Source organism: Aricia agestis, chromosome 21, assembly GCF_905147365.1.
Source record: "Aricia agestis chromosome 21, ilAriAges1.1, whole genome shotgun sequence".
NCBI classification, from domain to species: Eukaryota; Metazoa; Arthropoda; class Insecta; order Lepidoptera; family Lycaenidae; genus Aricia; species Aricia agestis.
Genome location: NC_056426.1, coordinates 1,165,107 through 1,187,180, shown reverse-complemented (window position 1 = coordinate 1,187,180; position 22,074 = coordinate 1,165,107). Strand labels below are relative to the sequence as shown.

Genomic DNA, 22,074 nt, shown 5'->3' with positions numbered 1-22,074 from the left:
GTGCATGGGCGACGATAGTTGTTTTCCATCAGGCATCAGGTTACCCGTTTGCTCGACCAACAGTTCAATTCAGGCCGTGAATTGTTTGTATCACTGCCAATTTAAAATTCATTTGATTTCGGAAGCTCATCATAAGCGTTATAATAAAAGAAAGTCATAATTTATCTTATAAAATAAATATTTTGATGCAGCTACTTTCACAAACGTCTACTATCTTACCTTAACTGCAGCACACGCAATTGGGAGTTACGACTTCTACGGTATAATTCTAGAGATATTATGTCCTTTTGCCGCATTTTTATATCCTTTTGCATAAAAATAGACTGCTCAGTAAACCTCGCTGTAAGACTTTAATGTTTCAAGTGTTTTCTTTACAGTTCTAAATTAGAATAAAAGTTTGAGTGTTCAAATGTAGGTTCAAATGAAACAATATGTAAATATTTTGCAATTTATATAATAATTCTGCTACTTACTTATAATATTATGGTCTTAATTTAACTTAAATCTAAGCGGTGCGTTCTTAAATACAAAAGACACCATCTTGTGACGTCACTTTTGAGTATTTTGACCCACCCTTTACACTTGTGAAAGTCTTTTCGATATCAAAAATACTGCCAAAAAGCACATTAACTATTGGCCTAGGATCCCTTCATAGAAGGACCTTCACCGAGCTGGACTGAATTTTTTTAAGCGACTCACTTGCAATCAATTTATTGACATACCTAATTAAATATAAAATACTTTTCATCCATGAACCTGGTCGGTGAAGGTCCTTCTATGAAGGGATCCTAGGCCATATCTAATAATATCTCAAATTTAGGTAAGACTAGAACTTCTAGGCCTCTTTTTGAAATCACAAACTTTTCTTCACGTTTTTGTATGTAAAAATATTTCATGGCTTTATCTACTTTTACTATTTACCCTGATTTAACATCAATTTGAGCAATTCATAGATTAACAATTTCATTCGCTTTTTTATAAGCTTTATCTTAAAATCAATCAGTCGTATGCCTAAGTATTTTACAGTACTGATACAGGCGTACCATCACAAACTAGCTGAACCACAGCTCGATCTAACCTAAAATGCTAACTACAATGCTTAAGCTACGACATCGACATAAATAACTTAGTATTAACTTAGTAAATCCTGGATTTCTTGGAGGGTCTTGCCTTTGGTTTCGGGGAGACAGAAGAAGGTGAAGAGGAAGGAGACGATACAGGAGGCACCGAAGAGCCAGAAGGTGACGTCACCACCGAGGGCGTCGACCATGGTGGTGAAGCTGGTGGTGAGCGCGAAGCCCACCAGCCAGGTCATGGTGATGGCGAGCGCGGAGCCGTTGGAGCGGACGTTGATGCGGAACATCTCACCGACGATAGCGTTGGGGATGGAACCGAAGCCTGGAGAGAAATGAGAATTAATAATGTAAAAAAACAATAATCATAGTTAAGATGGCGTTGGGGGGCACCCAAACACTATAGAGAAATGAAACGAATCAACAATTTGGAATAAAAGGAACCTACCAAAGAAAAAAAATTGCAGCAAAAATATATTCTTGTAGATTTAGATAATACGATACGTTAAAGGTTTTTTAGGAAAATTGAAGATGGCGAGGATTTTAATTGTTATTGCAATAAAAAAACAAAGTAATTAATTATTATTATAAAAACAATGATGTCAATTTCTTAAAAAAAATTGGTGTACATATTTTAAAAAGCAATGATTTGATTGTAAATATTAAATTAATCAGGGCGAGCAAAGCGAGCCCTAGTATATCCCACAACCTGAGCACTTTTTGTGGTATACTTACTACGGAAAAACTATCACGCCTATTGATATGTGCTTTAACATAGTAATTTTTCTTAATATTACAGAATACATATTAGTTGTTAATAAAATATGTTATAGCACAATGATGCGTTATAATCGGTCAGTCAAGGTTTTGTTACTATACTTATACTATTAAAATATTTAAAAAAAAACTGCCTTAAAGATTATCACCACACAGAAAAACGACGCGAGCCCTCACAAAGCTCGGCCATTAGCTAGTGTTACATATATGTCAGTAAATTTTTATTTCTTACCTGCTTCATAACAGAAGAAGTACGTGATGAGAGCCACCAGAGGAAGCCAGCCGACGCTGGATAGGATCGGGCTTTGTATCCTGTCCAGATAGAAGTACACTCCGAGGATTGTCTGAAAAAGAAAAAAAAATGAATTACATTGTACTATTTATAGTATTCATAGTACTTTGGTGGCAATTAAATACGGATTAGCAAGAATTATAATTATTTCATAAAATATTTAGTTTAGTTGCGTTAGATTTACCTACTTAATTTATTTTTTTATTAATATTTATGTCAAGTCCTATGAATTATGAATACAATAAAGCCCATTGCCCATAAATTTATAAATGTAGCTATTGTAGTTCAGAAAACTTAAAAATAGGGAATGAAATCATCGCGAATTCTGTTGTTAGCAGGTTCGCTTTACCTCATTTAGATGCAAATATTGTCTTCATAACTTTAATCTAAATATTTAAACTACATCGTCTATTTTAGAAACAAGAATTGTTAATTTCAAGCAGTAAATAACATTTTCATTTATTGTGTCTTACTCGAATATTCCAAATGAGTCTTATAACTTTAGTTTTTATTGCACACAGTTAATTGTAAGTTTAATCATTATTTTTCCACTTCTTGCATAAATACTACAGGAAAATTTAGATGTGGCCTTGGTGATTACCGAAAATTAGTAGGTAAATACATAATGTAAGGTTATAAAAATTTTAAACCAAAATCCAATTAAAGTTTGTATCGCTGAGTTAGGTACTCATGTTACGTGTAACACTTCTTGAGTGATGTTGTTGATATTCTACAAATTGGTAATGAATCTACATTTAGCTTTGAAAAATTGGGCAAATGTGATGATACTATTGTCAACTGTAGTAACATCTTTAACGCCTCCGTGGTCTAGTGGTATAGAGCGCGGCTATTGACTCGGGGGTCGTGGGTTCGATTCCCCCGTTTCCCCCGTTGGAAACATGTTATTTCCAAGTTTGGTTAGGACAATGCAGGCTGATCACCTGATTGTCTGACAAGTAAGATGATCCATGCATCGGATGGGCATGTAAAAAGTCGGTCCTGCGCCTGATCTCTCGCCGGTCGTGTCGGTCTTCCGTCCCACCGGGTTATGAGAGTAAATGAATAGAGAGTAGGTACTGTCGTGTACTGCGCACACACTTAGGCACTATAAAATGACTCCTGCGTAGCTGGCCTGGTTTCAATGAAACCGGCCACCGTCACCGAAACCGGTGTGGGAGCTATAATTATTATAACATCTTTACTAACACACATTTTGCAAATAAAGAAATTTAATTGCATTGAAAAAAATGCAGAAACTTACCAAACTGACTGAACAGGCAGCCATTGAGATCAACAGTAGAATTCTTCTTCCAGATCTTTCTACGAAGGTGGGAGCGATCAAACTCGACAGGAATCGAGTCACTCCGATGATGATGGTAGCGACATCAGGTCTGATGGAAGATCCAGCTAATTCGAAGATGGTGGTTGAGAAGAACAATACAACAGCCACACCACTAAGTTGCTGGAAAGTTCCCAAGAGGAAGGTGATGATGAGAGATTTCCTGTTGGACTTGATGGTGAAGATTTCAACCCAATCCTTGATTTTGTTGGTCTCTTCATATCGTTTCTTGCTGTATGTGTCCAAGAACTTTTCTACTTCGTCTGATCGACCCAACTGGTTTAACGTCTTGATGGCTTTTACTTCACGATCTGAAAAACCAAGGTTAAGTTTATTAGTGACTAGACTTTTGTTACGTGTGCACTAAAATATTATAACTAATTATTTATCCTCTTATGTGATTTAATTATTACGTCAGTATATTTTTTCACAAACTTGTATCTTACTCAGAGCATTAGTTTGTACTTAGTATAGAAACCATAACATTTTTAAGAATTTTTCTTCGCAACCTTTTTGGAATTTTCAAAACACTATTATTACCCTCGTTTTACCGGAAAACGCTAAAAAAGGGTTTTTTCAAAGAAAGTATTTTAAAATTTATGTACTTTTATAATTATTTGGCATTATCTAATTTGTTACTTGAATCAACTTATGGGTTAATTTTTACCTTTCATAATATCGAAGACTGGAGATTCAGGGATGATGAAGATAATGCCTAATACGTAGGCAACGCTGAGACCTAGGGCGATGTAACCTGATGCGACGTAGGAAACCCAAGGTACTACAGCGTAGACGACAAGGGTACCGAAGATACCGATGATGGAAGTGGAGGTGAGGAGGATACCTCGGATGTTGGTGGATCTGAAAAAATAGAAAAAGATGGAATGAATATAGGAGTGGATTTCTTACAGGCCACAGTGCCATTTGGGCACGAGAAATAAGACCTTCCCAGCGAAGTAACCACTCTTCAAATACTGTAGAGTCTGGGATATAGTGGCGGATTAAGACTACAGATAGGGGGGCCCACAGGCATGGATTGCTTAGAATCCATGCCTGTGGCCCCCCCTATCAGTACGTCAACTAGAATCGGTTTTTAAACCTTTACCGCCCAAAAACATTAGTTTTTTTCTAGAAACTTTTTTGGTGTGGTTTTTGGTGACGTGAGAGTGAGATGTGAACGTGCCTTAAGGACGAATTTTTTTGTTCTTCTGGTGCCCCCTCAGACGTGATGCCCTAGGCAATTGCTTAATTTGATTAAGGGTTAATCCGCCACTGCTTACGCGCACAAGTAACGAAACTGCTGGGATATTATGATTTATAATGTCCGTATGGATGCATTGTTCAAATGAAGGGTAATGACTTTTTGCACTCTATGTGTGTAAATGCAGTGGATAATATTATGTAAGTATGTTATAAAAATATTTATTTGTTCTATCGTGACGCCTGAGTTATATTGGATTACATTCGTCTTATTAGCCCAGGCAACATGGACTGTGTACTCTGAGTGTGTAGTTTTTTTTATTTTTTTTATTATAAAATTGGGGCCGTCTATGGACTGTTCGCCCGTATCCTTTTTTTTTGTTATTTTTAGTGAGTGACTGAGTGTGTAGTTAGTAGTTACAGATTTTAGCTTTTAATTTTTTAAGTTTTAGACATTAATATTTTGTGCCTAATTATTAATTAAGTTTTAAATTGACTTAGCGAACTTTGTATCATTTCCTTCCTCACATAAATCTTCCCCCGGACATCCACGAATATTCAATCAAGACTAGCCAACTCAGTTAAGCCGTTCTCGAGTTCTATCAAGACTAAAAATATTTAGAAATAATAATTATAGTCAGGGCGAGCGAAACGAGCCCTATACTCAACTCGGGCTAACTTGTCGCTAGCGGTCATTGACTCCCTGTCAAAAACTTGTCATTTTCCATATAAACCGCGATTGACAATGAAGTGTCAGATAATGTTTATCGTGGTTTTATATGGAAAATGACAAGTTTTTGACAGGGAGTCAATGACCGCTAGCGACAAGTTAGCCCGAGTGGAGTATAGTATATAATCCGACAACCTGACACATTTTGTGGTACACTTCACAGAAAAACTATCACGCCTATTGATTTGTGCTTCAACATATTAAATTTTATTTGTATGTGGATGTGTAATCATCAGTCAGTCAAGGTGTGATGACGAGAGCCTTCACATAGCTCGGCTTTCAGCTAGTACTAGATGTTCCGCGCAGCTTCGCCCGCGTAAATTAGATATTTCACAGACAAATTAGTCTACAAAAAATATTTTGATCCACGTGGTCTACTTCTTATCTGTACCAAATAACATAAAAATTGCTCCAGTAGTTCGTGAGATAAGCTCTTTTAAATAATTTCCCCCGTTTTTTCCACATTTTCCTCTATTTCTTCGCTTCTATTAGCCTTAGCGTGATGAAATATGGCCTATAGCCTTCCTCGATAAATGGGCTATCTAACAATGAAATAATTTTTCAAATCGGACCAGTAGTTCCTGAGATTAGCTCGTTCAAACAAACAAACTCTTCCGCTTTATAATATTATTAATTAATATTAATTAATTAATTAATAAGGTATAGATGAGTATAAATTATAGTTGCTCATGATGATGATTAAGATTCACGAGTGATAGGTGCCCTAAGCCCTAAGATAAGGCTCGCCCTAAGGCTGGATTATATTTGAAGAGGGCCTCGTTTAATATGTCGTAAAGGACAATTTATGGCACGAAATGTTTACGACTTAATATCTTTTATTATTTCTGGAGATGAATAAAATTAAAAGGTATTTCTTTGAGTAAAATACACCTTTTTGTAATAAAAAATGTCATTCGTTAAGGTAATTAAAAGTGCTCTTATAAAAAGACAACTCTCAAAAACGTATATACATATATACCAAAATGTCGCTTAAGCACTTTTACCTTTTAATAAAAATCGATATTTTATGGAGGTTGTTTTTCGGAAATAATGACGTATCTACTGGAACTTTATGTAACTCGATGAAATTACGTAGGTCGGTCATTTGACAAAAAAAAACCAAGAGTGTTCATAATTCCATTTTACTAGATACCTAAGTCCTAACGTCAACGTCCTGTTGCGCCAAGATCGATTATGTGCGGAAACCGTACATTTTCCAGTATTAAACTATCCTATGTCCTTTCCCACTCAGTCTCAAAGTGTGTCTATTTTCAGCTAAATCCAATCAGCAGTTTAGGTCTGAAGAAGTAACCGTTCCAGAACACTATGGATAGACGTGCTCATGTATGTGCGCAGGACACAGGAGAATGAATACTGCAGCATGCAAATTAATAGACCCACCATAATTAATACGTGGGAGAGCCATGCTTCGGCTGGCTCGACCGAAGAAATACCACGTTCTCACAGAAAGCCGGCGTGAAACAGCGCTTGCGCTGTGTTTCGCCGAGTGAGTGAGTTTACCGGAGGCCCAATCCCATACTCTATTCCTTTCCCTTCCCTCCCCTATTCCCTTCCCTTCCCTACACTCCCCTATTACCCTATTACCTCTTAAAAGGCCGGCAACGCACTTGCAGCTCTTCTAATGCTGCGAGTGTCAATGGGCGACGGAAGTTGCTTTCCATCAGGTGACCCGTTTGCTCGTTTGCCCCCTTATTTTATAAAAAAAAATTCACGGAACCAATGAGTAGCGCTTATCATGTTTTCGCAATAATTATCTTATCATCAAGATATCACAGAAATCGTCTAGATCCGTGAATAACGTTTTGATTGTGTTGATATTGATGTGATTTTTGGGTAGCTACATCATCATCATCGGTTCATCACAATTTACGGCTAATGGTCAGTGGGGCTAAAATGGTCGCTTTGAAGAATCATGATAATATGAATCATAATATGATTCATTTTTATAAAATCGCAAATGCAACTCTGCTTGCAATTCATTTCTGCATTTTTGTACTGATTTGACATTTGTCAGTTTGACAGTTTTGACAATTCATTTGCTGAATTGATTGAGAGGAATTGCTAAATGTGACCATTTAAGCCCTGCAGTTCTCATTGCAGTGTTACAGGACTACCAATAAGATTTTTGAAGTGAAAACTTCTTTAGCGGCGTTAAGCACTTTTGTGGGATGGGTAAAAACTGTGAAACTCGCGTCAGATTCTCGTGCTGATCGAAAAACCGTAAGACGGTTGTAACATCGAAATCGATTAATCGAACAATCGATTGTTTTTTTTCGATTGTCGATATTTTTTAATCGATTGTAAGGGTTTCGATTAATTAAAAAAAAACGATTTTTTTAAAGATCGATTTTCATAAAAAATTGGTTAAAAATTTAATCGATTGTAAGGGTTTCGATTAACTAAAAAACTAGATTTTTTAAAAATCGATTTTCATAAAAAATGGGTTAAAAAAATAATGCACAACGTTAATAATCAAGTTTTCACTTCTGCCGGCACTCCCGGAGTGCAACGCGTCTTTTTTTATCGCTTCTTTATGGAATCGCTAATCGAAATCGATCGCTTATGTCAATTCCATACATTTTTGACCGGTGCTTTTTTTAAGAGCGATAAAAAAACGTATTGACTAAGTCTGCGTATAGGCAATGGTTATCCCTTCCCGTCGGGCGATATGTTAGCTCGTTTGTAGATACATTTCATTAAAAGCTTTGCAACACGTTTTGGATAGCAACGCGAAAATTTCATGCTCTTTTGTAGTTTTTGTGGATGTTGTACAGCCGTACTTAATAAAATTTACATTTTAGTGTTGAGTGTTTTGGGGACCGCACTCAACTTAATACGTACACTAAATTACATAAGTGGACACTGGACTGGACACTTGTTTGGGTCTTTTTTGAAAAATAAGTTAAGAATTTGTGACTTGTGTTTGAAAAAAGAAATAAAGCTTAATGTGCAATGTGAGGGAATTGATTCCTAGGCAGTTGACGGACCTACGTCATTTGCTCGGCGTAATATGTCAAGGTTTGACGTAACCATAAAGTTAATATAGGTACCTAGCGGAATAGAGAAACAAAGGCCTAAGCAAAAGAGATGTCACTATCAGTAACACTGCGTGGTAAAAAGAGACGTGTGATACATGACAGCAGCACTCTTTTTTTGACGTCCAGCCGGCACGTGCCGCACGTTGACAATTTAATCTCATAGAAATCATGTTCAATCATGCTTGTGTAAGTGTATAGTGTATACGTACACATATTTTTACTCACACATGAAACCAATTTCGGTTTCGTTTGACAGCTCGAGATTGTTGCTCTATTCCGCTAGGTATATTAACTTTACGTAACGCGACGTATTATGTAGGTCCGCCGCAGATGGCAGATGGCGCATCTGCATATACTCTATAGTCTATAGGAATCAATTTCTGTGAATATACAAATCTAGACACGCGGTAGAGTGTCCAGTCAAATTCAACTACTTATAACAGAACTGGCGAGCAGCACCAAGTACAAGTTACAATTGTTACAGCCGTTATTATACAACGAATCGACAAAATGTATACGATATATTATATATTATGTCGATTCGACGACCTCTGTGGCTCAGTGGTGAGCGCGTTGGTAGCTTAAGCCGGGGGTCGCGGGTTCAAATCCCGCCGACGGAACAAAAAGTTTTCGATGTTCCTGGGTCTGGATGTGTATTAAATATGTGTATGATATAATAAAAATCTTAAATATATGTATGTATAGTATAAAAGTATTAAATATATTCCCGTTGTCTGGCACCTGTAACACAAGTCCTTTAGATACTTAGCACGGGGCCAGACTGACGTGGTGTGAAGCGTTCATAGATAGATATTATTCATACGATAACGCCTCCGTGGCCTAGTGGTATAGAGCGCGTAGAGCGCGGCTCTTGACTCGGAGGTCGTGGGTTTGATTCCCGCGTTGGAAACATGTTATTTCCATGTTTGGTTAGGACAATGCAGGCTGATCACCTGATTGTCTGACAAGTAAGATGATCCATGCGTCGGATGGGCATGTAAAAAGTCGGTCCTGCGCCTGATCTGTCGCCAGTCGTGTTGCTCTTCCATCCCACTGGGTTATGAGAGTAAAGGAATAGAGAATGCTCTTGTGTACTGCGCACACACTTAGGCACTATAAAATTACTCCTGCGTAGCTGGCCTGGTTTTAATAAAACCGGCCACCGTTACCGAAACCGGTGTGGGAGCTATTATTAGTATTAAAAGCTGTACAAGTTATGTGTCTCTTTGCGTGTGTCTAACTTTAATAACACTTTGTGTTCTGGAATATTTAAACTTTTAATATACCTTTATTTCAACCGCTTATATAATTATATTATTATTTTCTTATCCGCAGTGCGGGTATTCCTAAGGGCCAGGCCACAACACTGCGTTACGGCGTCGTATCGCAAAAACAACATCGCACAGAAATGCGATGCGATGTCGCAACGCAAAAATGTAATATCTAAGTATAGCCACAGAAATAAATCAAGATAGAACGGCGACGCGCGTGCGTTGCTAAGGAATCGATGGTGTCAATTTTTGCTCTGCAATTTAGTTAGAACAAATAACTTACCCGTGGAAAGAAATACCTCCTTTTGACCGATTTACTTTCGTACTTCTGTTTTTACAATTAGACACTGTACAATGAGGCATTTTTGCACAACCGCTCCGGTGTAATCAAGTCGAGACGTGCGCGCTGAATAAATGAACGTTCAACAGATCTTGCTCACTTGTGCAAGATTGAAACAAGCGTACTCCACCCGCTTAGCCGTTCTATCTTGATTTATTTCAGTGGTTACTGATACTCACGCAATCTCCCCCACATAAACGATATTGCCGACCACGGATATGCCCATGCCGAAACCGCTGATGATTCTGATGGCGTAGACCATGGCGATGTTCTGCGTAGTCACCACCAGCACGTAGGCCAGGATGTTCATGGAGGCACCGATGAACATGCACGGTTTCCGCCCGATCACGTTGGCCAGAGCGGCTGTGAGGTATGGACCTGGAGAAGGATTTTAGAAGGCTCCTGATCAGTAAACAAAAATAGCGCGCATTCATAATATGAACAATAATAGCTTTATCCACACTGTGCCTTTTTATCTTCGTCAAGGGCATGCATTATAGCGCAGTCAACAGCGAACGTGAGGCATGCCCGCGACGCATGCCCTCTGACCGTATCCAAAACTTCAAATATGACAATATTGACGTTGAATAATAGCTTTGTCCACACTGTGCCTTTTTCTGTCCGTCAAGGGCATGCGTTATAGCGCAGTCAACAGCGAACGTGAGGCATGCCCGCGACGCATGCCCTCTGACCGTATCCAAAACTATAAAAATGACAATATTGGCGTTCCGTTCCTTGACTCATTCAATTATTGAATGCGCCAATATGAATGTTGATGATGAAAATTGAAGATGAAAGTGCACAGTGTGGACATGACTTATTAGTGACATGGTATTAAGCTCTTGTTAAACTAGAGGGTGCTCTTATACAGGTTGTAACAAAACTAAGTGAAAATACTTTAGGGTGTGTTCCTTATATAGAGTCCACTGTAAAAGTAGCCACGCTGAAAGAGCAATTTTTGTGATTTGTCTATGATAAACGTCATAGCGTGAGCGTCATGAATTTGCCCATACAACTCACACAAAAAGTGCTCTTTTTTCTCAGTAAACTCTACACTCTTTGTGTATAAGTTCCTTATATAGAGTTAATCCTGCAGTATACAAGAGCATCCTCTTGCTTTCGTATTTAATCCATATTCCATAAGGATAAGAGTTTCTGAATGATCATATAAGGGTTTATACAGACGAACTGCAATCCAACCGCAAATTGCAGTTCAAGTGCAGTTTGAATGCAGTTGACACGACTGCAATTATACTAGAACAGCAAACCATTGGACCAAACCATCAACTGCACTCAAACTGCACTTGAACTGCAATTTGCGGTTGGATTGCAGTTGAATGCGGTCCGTCTGTATAGACGCATCTCATCATCATCATCAGAATCTTTAAAGCCACTCATGAAAATGCTGCATTTTATACACTTGGAAACGATCACACTTGGATTTTTTTCTTCGGGAATGGAACCCACGAAGATGTATTCAATGACAAGTCGTGGCATCTTGTCCAAGGAATCGAATCCATAAATATTTGCTTGGTGCTACTCACCACTCATACTCCCGATGTACAGCAGGGAGCCCACCCATGACGCCTCCAAGTCTGTGATGGGCGCCGGCAGGGGCGACTGCTCAGCATCCTGGAGCTTGGGGATGATCGGAGCCGACCAGCCCACGCTGTACCCGACTATGATCTGACCGATGTTCACTGGAAGAAGAATAGTCAAGGATTGGCAAAAACCTTTTGTAAGGTGCAAACGTACAGTCCAAATTATCATTTTCACATGCGCGCTCATCTATATTTTCTATATCTGTATCTATACATATTCAGAACAAAGTCGCTTTTTTTCCCTCATGTCCCTTTGTTCCCTTTAATCTTTAAAACTACTCAACGGATTTTGATGATTCTTTCAGTGAGATAATACATTTATCGAGGAAGGCTATAGTTCATATTTTATCACGCTAAGACTAATAAGAGCGAAGAAATAGAGGAAAATGTGGAAAAAACGGGGAAAATTATTTGAAAGGGCTAACTTGAACGCGCTAATCTCAATTTTTCAAATCCAGTCCGATTTGAAAAATTCTTTCAGTGTTAGATAGCCCATTTATTGAGGAAGGCTATAGGCTATATTTTATCACGCTTAGACTGATAGGAGAATATGAAGAAAAAAAAAACGGAGGAAATTATTGGAAAGGGCTTATCTCGCGAAATACTGGAGCAATTTTTATGTTATTTGGCACAGATAAGTAGTAGACCACGTGAAAGACATAGGCTATCGATTTTAATAATCTTTTCAGTGGCTATATATTTTATACCCGTGCGACGCCGGGGTACCCCGCTAGTTATATAGCTAGGCTATATTTTATTACGCTAAGACTAATAAGAGAATGTGGAAATTATTTGAAAGGGCTTATCTCGCGAACTACTGGAGCAATTTTTATGTTATTTGGCACAGATAAGAAGTAGACCACGTGAAGGATCATAGGCTATGTTTTGTGTACTAATTTGTCTGTGAAATATCTAATTGACGGAACGTGTAGTTAAAATATAATAGGATATTATAATATTTCTGCAATGTTTTTACGCTAGGCGGCAGCACTAGCATAGAAAGAAAACAAAAAAATGATTTGTTCGACGTTTGACAACGTTTCTGTCAATATTCTGATGTGACGTGTGCAACATATACGTGGGAGAGCCATGCTTCGGCACGAATGGGTCGGCTCGACCGGAGAAATACCACGTTCTCACAGAAAACCGGCGTGAAACAGCGCTAGCGCTGTGTTTCGCCGAGTGAGTGAGTTTACCGGAGGTTCAATCCCCTACCCTATTACCTTCCCTACCCTCCCCAATTCCCTTCCCATCCCTACCCTCCCCTATTACCCTATTCCCTCTTAAAAGGCCGGCAACGCACCTGCAGCTCTTCTGATGCTGCGAGTGTCCATGGGCGACGGAAGTTGCTTTCCATCAGGTGACCCGTATGCTCGTTTGCCCCCTTATTTCATAAAAAAAAAACATGTCGGATTTTGGTCGGATATAATTTACTGTAAGTATGTGCTAATAACGCCCTCTGCTCCGACCTTTGCGTCATATTCCCTATAGTTTGTGCGTTTTATGATGAAATGCGTGACACATTATAATTGACAATAGTAGGGAAGTTACCAAACAAAAATTAATCGATAATTTAAAAATATCGAATCACTTCGTGAAGGAATTGCAATCGAAATTATCGATTTCGTACCTACTGACATTTCAGTGGTGCCGGCGATTTAAGATGGCCGCCCTTTTTTATCGATTTGATTTCGATTCAACAGAGACAATCTCTATTGACATAAGTTCCGTTACATGCATCTGACATTTTTCAAATGTTTTCGTAACAATAATTTTATACTCCTATTTCACAGTTAATATTTATAATTTTTTATTAATAAGTTAGCATTTAGCAACTTTTCACTTTTATTCATTTACATTTGTTTTTATAGACGGAATATAATTTATTACATTTAGATTTTTTTTGTTTTCTTGTAAAAAAACCCGTAGCAAGGAACATGAAAACTGTCACCCATATCATCTTAGAACGCACAAACTTTAGTAAATTTTTAAATTGACACGTGTAGACTACGTGTATTATTATACAGGGTGTAACAAAAATAAGTGATAATAATTTAGGGTGTGTACGTGTTCCTTGTAGAGAATTCACTGTGAAAGTAGCAGCGCTGAAAGACCAAATTTTTTTTTCACTTTTGTATGGGGAAACTCGTGACGCTCGGGCCCTTGCCCATACAAAAGTGAAAAAATTTTTTCGTCTTTCAGAGCTGCTACTTTCACAGTTAACTCTCTACAAGGAACACGTACACACCCTAAAGTATTATCACTCATTTTTGTTACACCCTGTATACGTGTAGGTATATCGAATTGAATTTTCAAATAAATTAAATAAAACAATTTCTAAACATTTTGGTCATAATTTGCATTTAAATCCTAGTATTTATTTCACTTTTTCTGCATACAATTAAAAAAAACATAATTACATAAAAACTTTTGCAACCATTTCAAAATCCGCTAAATATTTATCACACTTAAAATCGTTATTTAATATATAATATTAATTTACATAATAACATTTGATATTTAAATATTTTTGAAAATGAATACATTTTCTTTTTCAATTCGCTTGAAAACATATTTTTTTTCAATTCGCTTGAAAACATTTTTTTTTTCAATTCGCTTGAAATGTAAGTAATAAAAATATATATCCATACTTAGTATTATAAATGCGAAAGTGTTTCAGTCTGTCTGTTACCCCTTTACACACAAACCGATTTTGCTGATACTTTGAGTCCCGGAAAAGCACATAATATGATACTTTTTATCCCGGAAAAATGTACGGTTCCCGCGCGACAAACGAGTTTTCGCGCAACGGAGTTGCGGGCGTCATCTAGTTAATATAAATGAGAAAGTGTGTCTGGCTGTTTCCTCTTTACGCTAAAACCGCTGGACCGATTTTGCTAAAATATTTTGGTATGGAGATATTTTGCACCCCGGGAAAGGACATGAGAACATTAATTGATCCCGAAAAAAAATGGTTCTTGCGCGATAAATAAATATTTTTTTTGCCGTAACGGAGTTGCAGGGGACATCTAAGCCTAAAATTAACTCATATAACTCATATAATAACATACTAGCTATCTGATCGAGCTTTGCTCGGTATTCGATAAAACACCAATAAAATGATATTTTGTAAAAATGATTCCTAACTAGATCGATGTATCGCCCCCGAAACCCCCTATATACTTAATTTCATGAAAAATAAGGGAGCAAACGAGCAAACGGGTCACCTGATGGAAAGCAACTTCCGTCGCCCATGGACACTCGCAGCATCAGAAGAACTGCAGGTGCGTTGCCTGCCTTTTTAAGAGGGAATAGGGTAATAGGGGAGGGTAGGGATGGGAAGGGAATAGGGGAGGGTAGGGAAGGGAATAGGGTAGGAGATTGGGCCTCCGATAAACTCACTCACTCGGCGAAACACAGCGCTAGCGCTGTTTCACGCCGGTTTTCTGTGAGAACGTGGTATTTCTCCGGTCGAGCCGGCCCATTCGTGCCGAAGCATGGCTCTCCCACGTATATATATATATACAAGAATTGCTCGTTTTAAGATAACTAGCTATTTGACCGAGCTTTGCTCGGTATTCGATAAAACACGAATAAAATGACATTTTCTAAAAATAATTCCTCGCTAGATCGATTTCTCGTCTTCGAATCCCCTATATACCTACTAAATTTCATGAAAATCGTTGGAGCCGATACCAAGATTACAATTATAAATATAAGATTTTATTTCTACTACACACGTGTATAATATATTTTTGTACAATGTTGCATTCTCGAGAGTACTTATAGGTACTTGAATTACTTGGTAGTTGATGTTGTATAAAAATTAATAATGCAACTATGTTACTTAGTTGTTGAATGGTTATAGTAAGGTTTTAGGAAACCAACTGTACTCAAAACATGATAAATAAATAAAATAAAATAAAATAAAAACATCTTTATTAAACATACAAGGACAGAGCTGATCTGATAACTACATGACGCCCGTTAATCCGATGCGTAGCACCGTACATTTTTCCGGGAAAAAATTATCCTGTGTCCTTTCCCAGGACCCAAACTATCTCCATACCAAATTCTATTAAAATCGGTTCAGAATTATCTCAGGCAAAATCTTGGGTTACAAGAAAAATGACCTACATGACAAGTAAAACTAAGGGAGATCGCATATATAACAGTCGGCATGGCCGCGCCATGCCGACTGTATGGGGCGCAGACTCGATCACACAAAAATTGTGTCGTCTGCGATCTCCCTAATGGGTCAAACCTTAAGAGGATACACCAGGGGTGAGAGAAATTGAAAATAGGTATTTGAAAATGTATTACTGTCTCACCAGTCTCAAGTCTCCCACCGAAGAGCGCGATAGAGACAACACGACAAAAGTTCTAATAAAAGAACAGAAAATCTTCGATTCGTTGTCCGCTGATTCCTTCTCCAAAACTTACTCGATTTTAGTACTTTTTTCATTAAGAATTAAAACAAGGCTAGAGCTGTGTTCCTATGTTTTATTTTTTTTGTATATTTTAGCCAGTTTTGTTTTCTGGGTGTTTGAACACAGAGGAAAATCTGGCCATTTTTTTGGGTTTTTGGACGTTCTTATCTTTTTTAATAATAAAATTATGAAAAAAAAGAAAACATAGGGACATACTAATAGTGGCCATAAATATTCAGGAAAAAAAATCATAACTCTACCGGCATTATCCAGGGAGGAAACAGGGGACAACGTTTGTATGGAAAAACGGCGGTGTGGACTCCTCTTAAAGGCCGATTTTTAAAATGAATACGCTTGTGAGCATTAGATTAGTGGAAAAACAATCACTAAAAGCCAACGAAAAGCTTGCGAATAACGATTTGCATTGACCTTGTGACTCGTAAAACGTGCTTTTGCCATATTTTTGTTTTTTAAAATACTGAAAACCTGTATCAGAAAATTAATATTACTTATATGAGTAGGTACAATTATAATAATCTCAAAATCAATGCTACTTTGATAAAAATTATCAATATTAATCAAAAATGTAGTAATTACTGATAATTTTATATACTTTCAGATAAGATATTAAAATACTTTTGAATAAGTAGCTAATTGTTTTTAAATGTTTAAATAACAATCTATTTGTATAATTTTTATGAAATCAATGTTTATCATAAGAAATATAATAAAAACACAAGTTTTTATTATATTAAGTATGTTATCATAATATAAAAATCCTTTTACAAACATTGCAAACAATCAATAAAAAATAATTAGGGCAAATGACTAGTGATTGGACAGTACCAGTCGTTGGACAAAGCACAAAAACACAATAATTTTTGTGCTTTGTCCAAAATCCTTTAGGTTGCTTTAAAAACTACCTGTTAAGAAAGTAATAGGACGCTTGATTTTAAAGAAAAACAGGTAGTTAAACAACCTTAATAAATAATATATTATACTGAGTGTTTTTGTGCTCAATCCAACGACTAGTACTGTCCAATCACTGTCCAATCAATGTTCACCCTATAATATTTTTCTTCCTTAATCCTAGAAAAGTGATCTGTTTTTTTCCCATTTTTTTTCTTCAATACTTTAAGTAATTTAAGACATAATATTTTAATACCAATGCTGCAATGGTATATTATATTATTTTATTATTTTAATTTCATTTTATTATATATGCGACATGACGACCTCTGTGGCTCAGTTGGTAGCCCAAGCCGGGGGTTCGAATCCCGCCGACGGAACAAAAAGTTTTCAAAGTTCCTGGGTCACGGATATGTGTATCATAATATAATGAAAATCTTGAATTTATGTAAAGTATAAAAGTATTAAGTAAATATATTTCCGTTGTCTGATACCTGTAACACAAGTCCTTCAGCTACATACCACGGGGCCAGACTGACGTGGTGTGAAGCGTCCATAGATATTATTATTATAGATATATAATGTTTAATTAATACTCTTGTACTGTTAGAATTTATTTGGATCTAAACGATAACCTTAAATTCAAGCTCGAAAAATGCCTGTTAAAATCCTTTGCGTTGTTTTTGCGCGGTTCATACACGTATGAAATTTAAATTGGCTGCGTTATAGCCATATTTAAAGACGTGAGTGGATGAACACATTACAACAAAGTAAAATTTTGTTACAGACGGAAATTTACCCCTTTTTTCCGTTATAATTTGAATAAACCTTGTACTAACTTATACTTCATCACGTGGCTAATATAATATCTGACTACTCATAAAATGCACAGTTTTTTTTCTAAATATTTTTTGTGTCCCTAAAGCCCCCATTTATGTAAAAAAAAAAATTATCGTGTCCTTCCACTCACGTCTTCATTTAGTTTTGCACTGAAATATATTAAAGCTTGAAGATTTAATATTTGCTTCTATGAAGAGCAATAGCTTTACATAGTACATTTCATTCAATAGCCAAGATATGCAGAAATAATTTGCAGGCTAAAAAAATTTAGCTTACCATAATATTATTATGTTATAAAATATAATAATTTGTAATTCAATTATATTGTCTAGAAGACATTATAAGCTAGTAAATGGAAAGTACTCGTAATATCAAAATCATAACCAAACTTAAAGATTTTTTTTATTGATAAAAAAATCTACAGCCTACCTCACAATTAAAAAGTCATTTATTTATTTATAAGCTAGTAAATGAAGTAAAAGAAAGAAGTAAATCCTTCCTTTGAATATTTTTCCTTTCTGCAAATGTTTTGGTTTCGCAAATATGTTAATTCTGTTTATGAATTTAAATTATTCATAATGTGTTTTATTAATTCAGAAATTTAGTATACCTATATTTATAATAATATTAAACGTAGAACGTGTTTTTAAATTATATTTTAAAACTATGTTACAAAATAATATATAAAATCTTGGTTTTAGCGTAAGTTTATTATTAAATGATCAGTCACAATGCAATAAAATTCAGTGTAATAAAAAACTAAAATCAGTTTAAGCAGGATTTTAAATGTTTCATGAACTATAATATGATAGCAAGTTATGTAAATATAATATCATGAAAAGCATTGCTAAATATTCAATGAAAAATGATTCCATTTATACTTACAATTATTAATAATAGACTTTTTTTTTACAAAAATACTTTTTCTGAACGGTATTGTCACTTTAATAAAAAAAAACTCACCGCAAGTGACGATCAACAACTGCAGTTTGATGCTGGTACTCATCTTGCCTTCATTAGCCGGGACCGGTGTGAACTCGTAACGTTTCTCTTCCATGGTGACCGAAAAAAAATATTTTCAATAAAGCAAAAAAAATACCGAAAAAAATTTTTTTCGCAATTTTTTTTACAAAAATTCAATTTCTCAACCCAACAAGCGTCATTCTAATACAAAAGACAAGCTAGATTTGATCCTTGATTACCTCAGAACGGGTTTTTTTATGATAAATAATCGTTTATATTAAAAACCGGTGTATATATGTAGGGATCGCTTGAGTGTGTGTTTATCTTATTTACTTTCGACCAATACAAATTCACAAGGATACTTTTTATTGACCTAATTATATCTATGTGTACAGTGCACGCTAAAGATAATAACTTTCAAAACAATCTCTTTTCATCCATACTTCCATGCTCCATACTAATATTATAAATGTGAAAGTGGGTCTGCCTGTTTGTCTGTCCGTCTGTCTGTCTGTCTGTTTGTCTGTCTCTCTGTCTGTTAACTCTTCATGCCCAAACCGCTAAACCAATTTTGCTGAATTTTTTGGTATGGAGACTTTTTGGTATTATAATAATGGATAATAACTCCCACACTGGTTTCGGTGGCGGTGGCCGGTTTCATTGAAACCGGGCCAGTTACGCAGGAGTAATTTTATAGTGTCCAAGTGTATGCGCAGTACACAACAGCACTCTCTATTCCTGTTACTCTCATAACCCAGTGGGATGGACGACCGACACGAATGGCGAGACTTTTTGGTAAGGAGATACTTTGAGTCCCAGTAAAGGACATAGGATACTTTTTAATCCGTAAAAAATTACACACGTAACAAACAAATTTTGACACAGCGGAGTTGTGAGCATTGTCTTGTATTTAAAAAATAATTGAATTTGATACAATATTCTAATTTGAATAAAAAGGTCGTCTTAGAATATTATATTTTTTTAAATCTTCTTTTTAATGACATAACCTTTAGTTTTTCCTCAATTTATGATACTTACTACTAATTTTTATTTTGTTGTTATGATTTTCAATATGTTATTATTCTATTACATTGCAAATTATTTGTGCGTAGTTTCAAAATAAGAAAAAAACAGTTTTTATGAATTGTACAATTTTGTAAACATTTGATACACATTCAAAATATTTTTGTTTTTTTAATGAATTCAACATAAATGTTTTGCTCTTACGCAAACATACCTTCTGATATACTTATCCTTTGAAATTTTGCACTCAAATCTCGATTTTGCGACACTTTTATAAACACTAATTTTCGGAACCTGTTTTTTTATTGAGCTAAGTCACTCCTTTTAGCACTCAAACACCACTGATTGTGCTTTTAAGATGCTGTAACTTTTTTGGATCCTAAGTGGGGATGTGTTGTTTCAAACAAACAATACCAGAATTTTTGGGTTGTCCCTGCAGGTAGGACGGGGTGATAAAGTCAATCCTTAAAGGAAAAAATATAATTCAATATTTTATACAAAAAATAATACTTTTATTAACATTTTTGGCATCACGTCTCCATGTCGGAGACATTTTTGGCGTTTTTTTAACGGACTTTTTTTATGAAATAAGGGGGCAAACGAGCAAACGGGTCACCTGATTGAAAGCAACTTCCGTCGCCCATGGACACTCGCAGCATCAGAAGAGCTGCAAGTGCGTTGCCGGCCTTTTAAGAGGAACTAGGGTAATAGGGAATAGGGGAGGGTAGGGAAGGAAATAGGGTAGGGGATTGGGCCTCCGGTAAACTCACTCACTCGGCGAAACACAGCGCAAGCGCTGTTTCACGCCGGTTTTCTGTGAGGACGTTGTATTTCTCCGGTTGAGCCGGCCCATTCGTGCCGAAGCATGGCTCTCCCTGTGAATCTTCATTATCATTAAATGTTTTGGCCATAAAATCTTTTACGCTTAGGTATAAGTATAATACCTATTATATTATCATTCACATATTATGGGTTCAATGTTTTGTAAATATGGAGCATACATTTAATACGAATTTTATATATTTTTCCGTTATAAGTTATAACATTCCCCGTTATGTTGACGAGGTACTTGATCTAAATTGGATTATAGTATTATTATAAAACTAGTATTAAAGCTATCAGCTAAAAAAATAATAATATTAGCATATATTATAAGTTCGTTTGTTTGAACGAGCGAAGTTAAAAAACAGGTAAGTAAAAATAACATTTTCTTAGTTACCCTAGTTAGTTATCCATACTACTAAAAACGCGAAAGGGTCCCGTTTTTACCTTTTGGGTACGAAACCCTAAAAACACTGCTACTATCACAGTGAAGTGTGAACTCTATAGTGCACGTGCCCTAAAATATTATCACTTAATTTTGTTACATTGCATTCAGCCAACTCTAAAGTGTCGATTTTATAATTCATTTTTATACTTGAAAGTAAGCCCCAAATTGTTTCATTTTCTAAAATTAGATACTACATTATATTTCCGACAATTCGATCTGAGCAAAAACACGATATCTTAAAATTTTCTCGATAGAAAGAAATCACAAAGATGCATCTAATTTTCACGAATTTTTCATTTATTGCCATAAACGTGCATTGAACTAAGTTAATATTTTAACACATTGTATAAAATTCTATCTTTGAGAGATCGACCTAGTGGATTTTTAAAATGTTGTATATTTATCGAGTTATTGAGAAAAAACTAATTTGGCGATGAATCCGCGTGTCCTCTTTCACCTGGCATATGAAAAACGTGAGTGTGAAGAGGGAAGGACGATGTTTGATTTTTTGGGTTAGTCACCTCTTAAGTTAAATGAACTGAGTCAATGGAGTATACTAAACTGTATTAAAAAAGAATAAAATGCGCGCAACCAAGTTCAAGGCAAATCGGTTAAGTTGGATTCGTTTTATTTCTTGGTCCTTGTACGCCCATTTACATGCGACAAATGAGCATAAATATTGCCTGATAGAGACTCAATGAAAAACTAAGATATAAAACCATTAAAATAGGTAGAGCTTTATATTCCAAAGTTGGCCTCCTCGTTTCGCCTTCACTTGCTTGTGTATATCTACCTATGTAAATGTTTTTCATATTTTTGGTTTCTCCTACGCATCAAATTATATCCTCCTTCGTATTTTTGTTGCATTTTTTTTAATCAGTGCAAATTAAAAAAATATACAGTGTGTAACAAAAATAAGTGATAATATTTTACGGTGTGTACGTGTTCCTTGTAGAG

General features: G+C 36.0%; 1 protein-coding gene across 2 annotated transcripts; it reads right to left on the bottom strand.

Annotated features, from left to right (window-relative positions):
- Positions 1–801: 801 nt before the first annotated feature.
- LOC121737555 (facilitated trehalose transporter Tret1-like) lies at positions 802–19,144 on the bottom strand. 2 transcript variants are annotated; one of them, XM_042129209.1, is made up of 8 exons: positions 19,064–19,144; positions 18,825–18,911; positions 11,626–11,781; positions 10,261–10,459; positions 4,149–4,342; positions 3,404–3,792; positions 2,083–2,194; positions 802–1,398 (listed from the first exon to the last, which is right to left on the bottom strand). In XM_042129209.1, the coding sequence occupies exons 2-8, from the start codon at positions 18,865–18,867 to the stop codon at positions 1,133–1,135; spliced, it is 1,359 nt and encodes a 452-aa protein (XP_041985143.1). In that variant the 5' UTR covers positions 18,868–18,911; positions 19,064–19,144; the 3' UTR covers positions 802–1,132. The 2 variants fall into 2 exon arrangements, with proteins under 2 accessions (XP_041985143.1, XP_041985142.1); XM_042129208.1 differs by lacking the exon at positions 19,064–19,144 and having other exon boundaries at positions 18,825–19,055.
- Between the last annotated feature and the right edge of the window lie 2,930 nt (positions 19,145–22,074).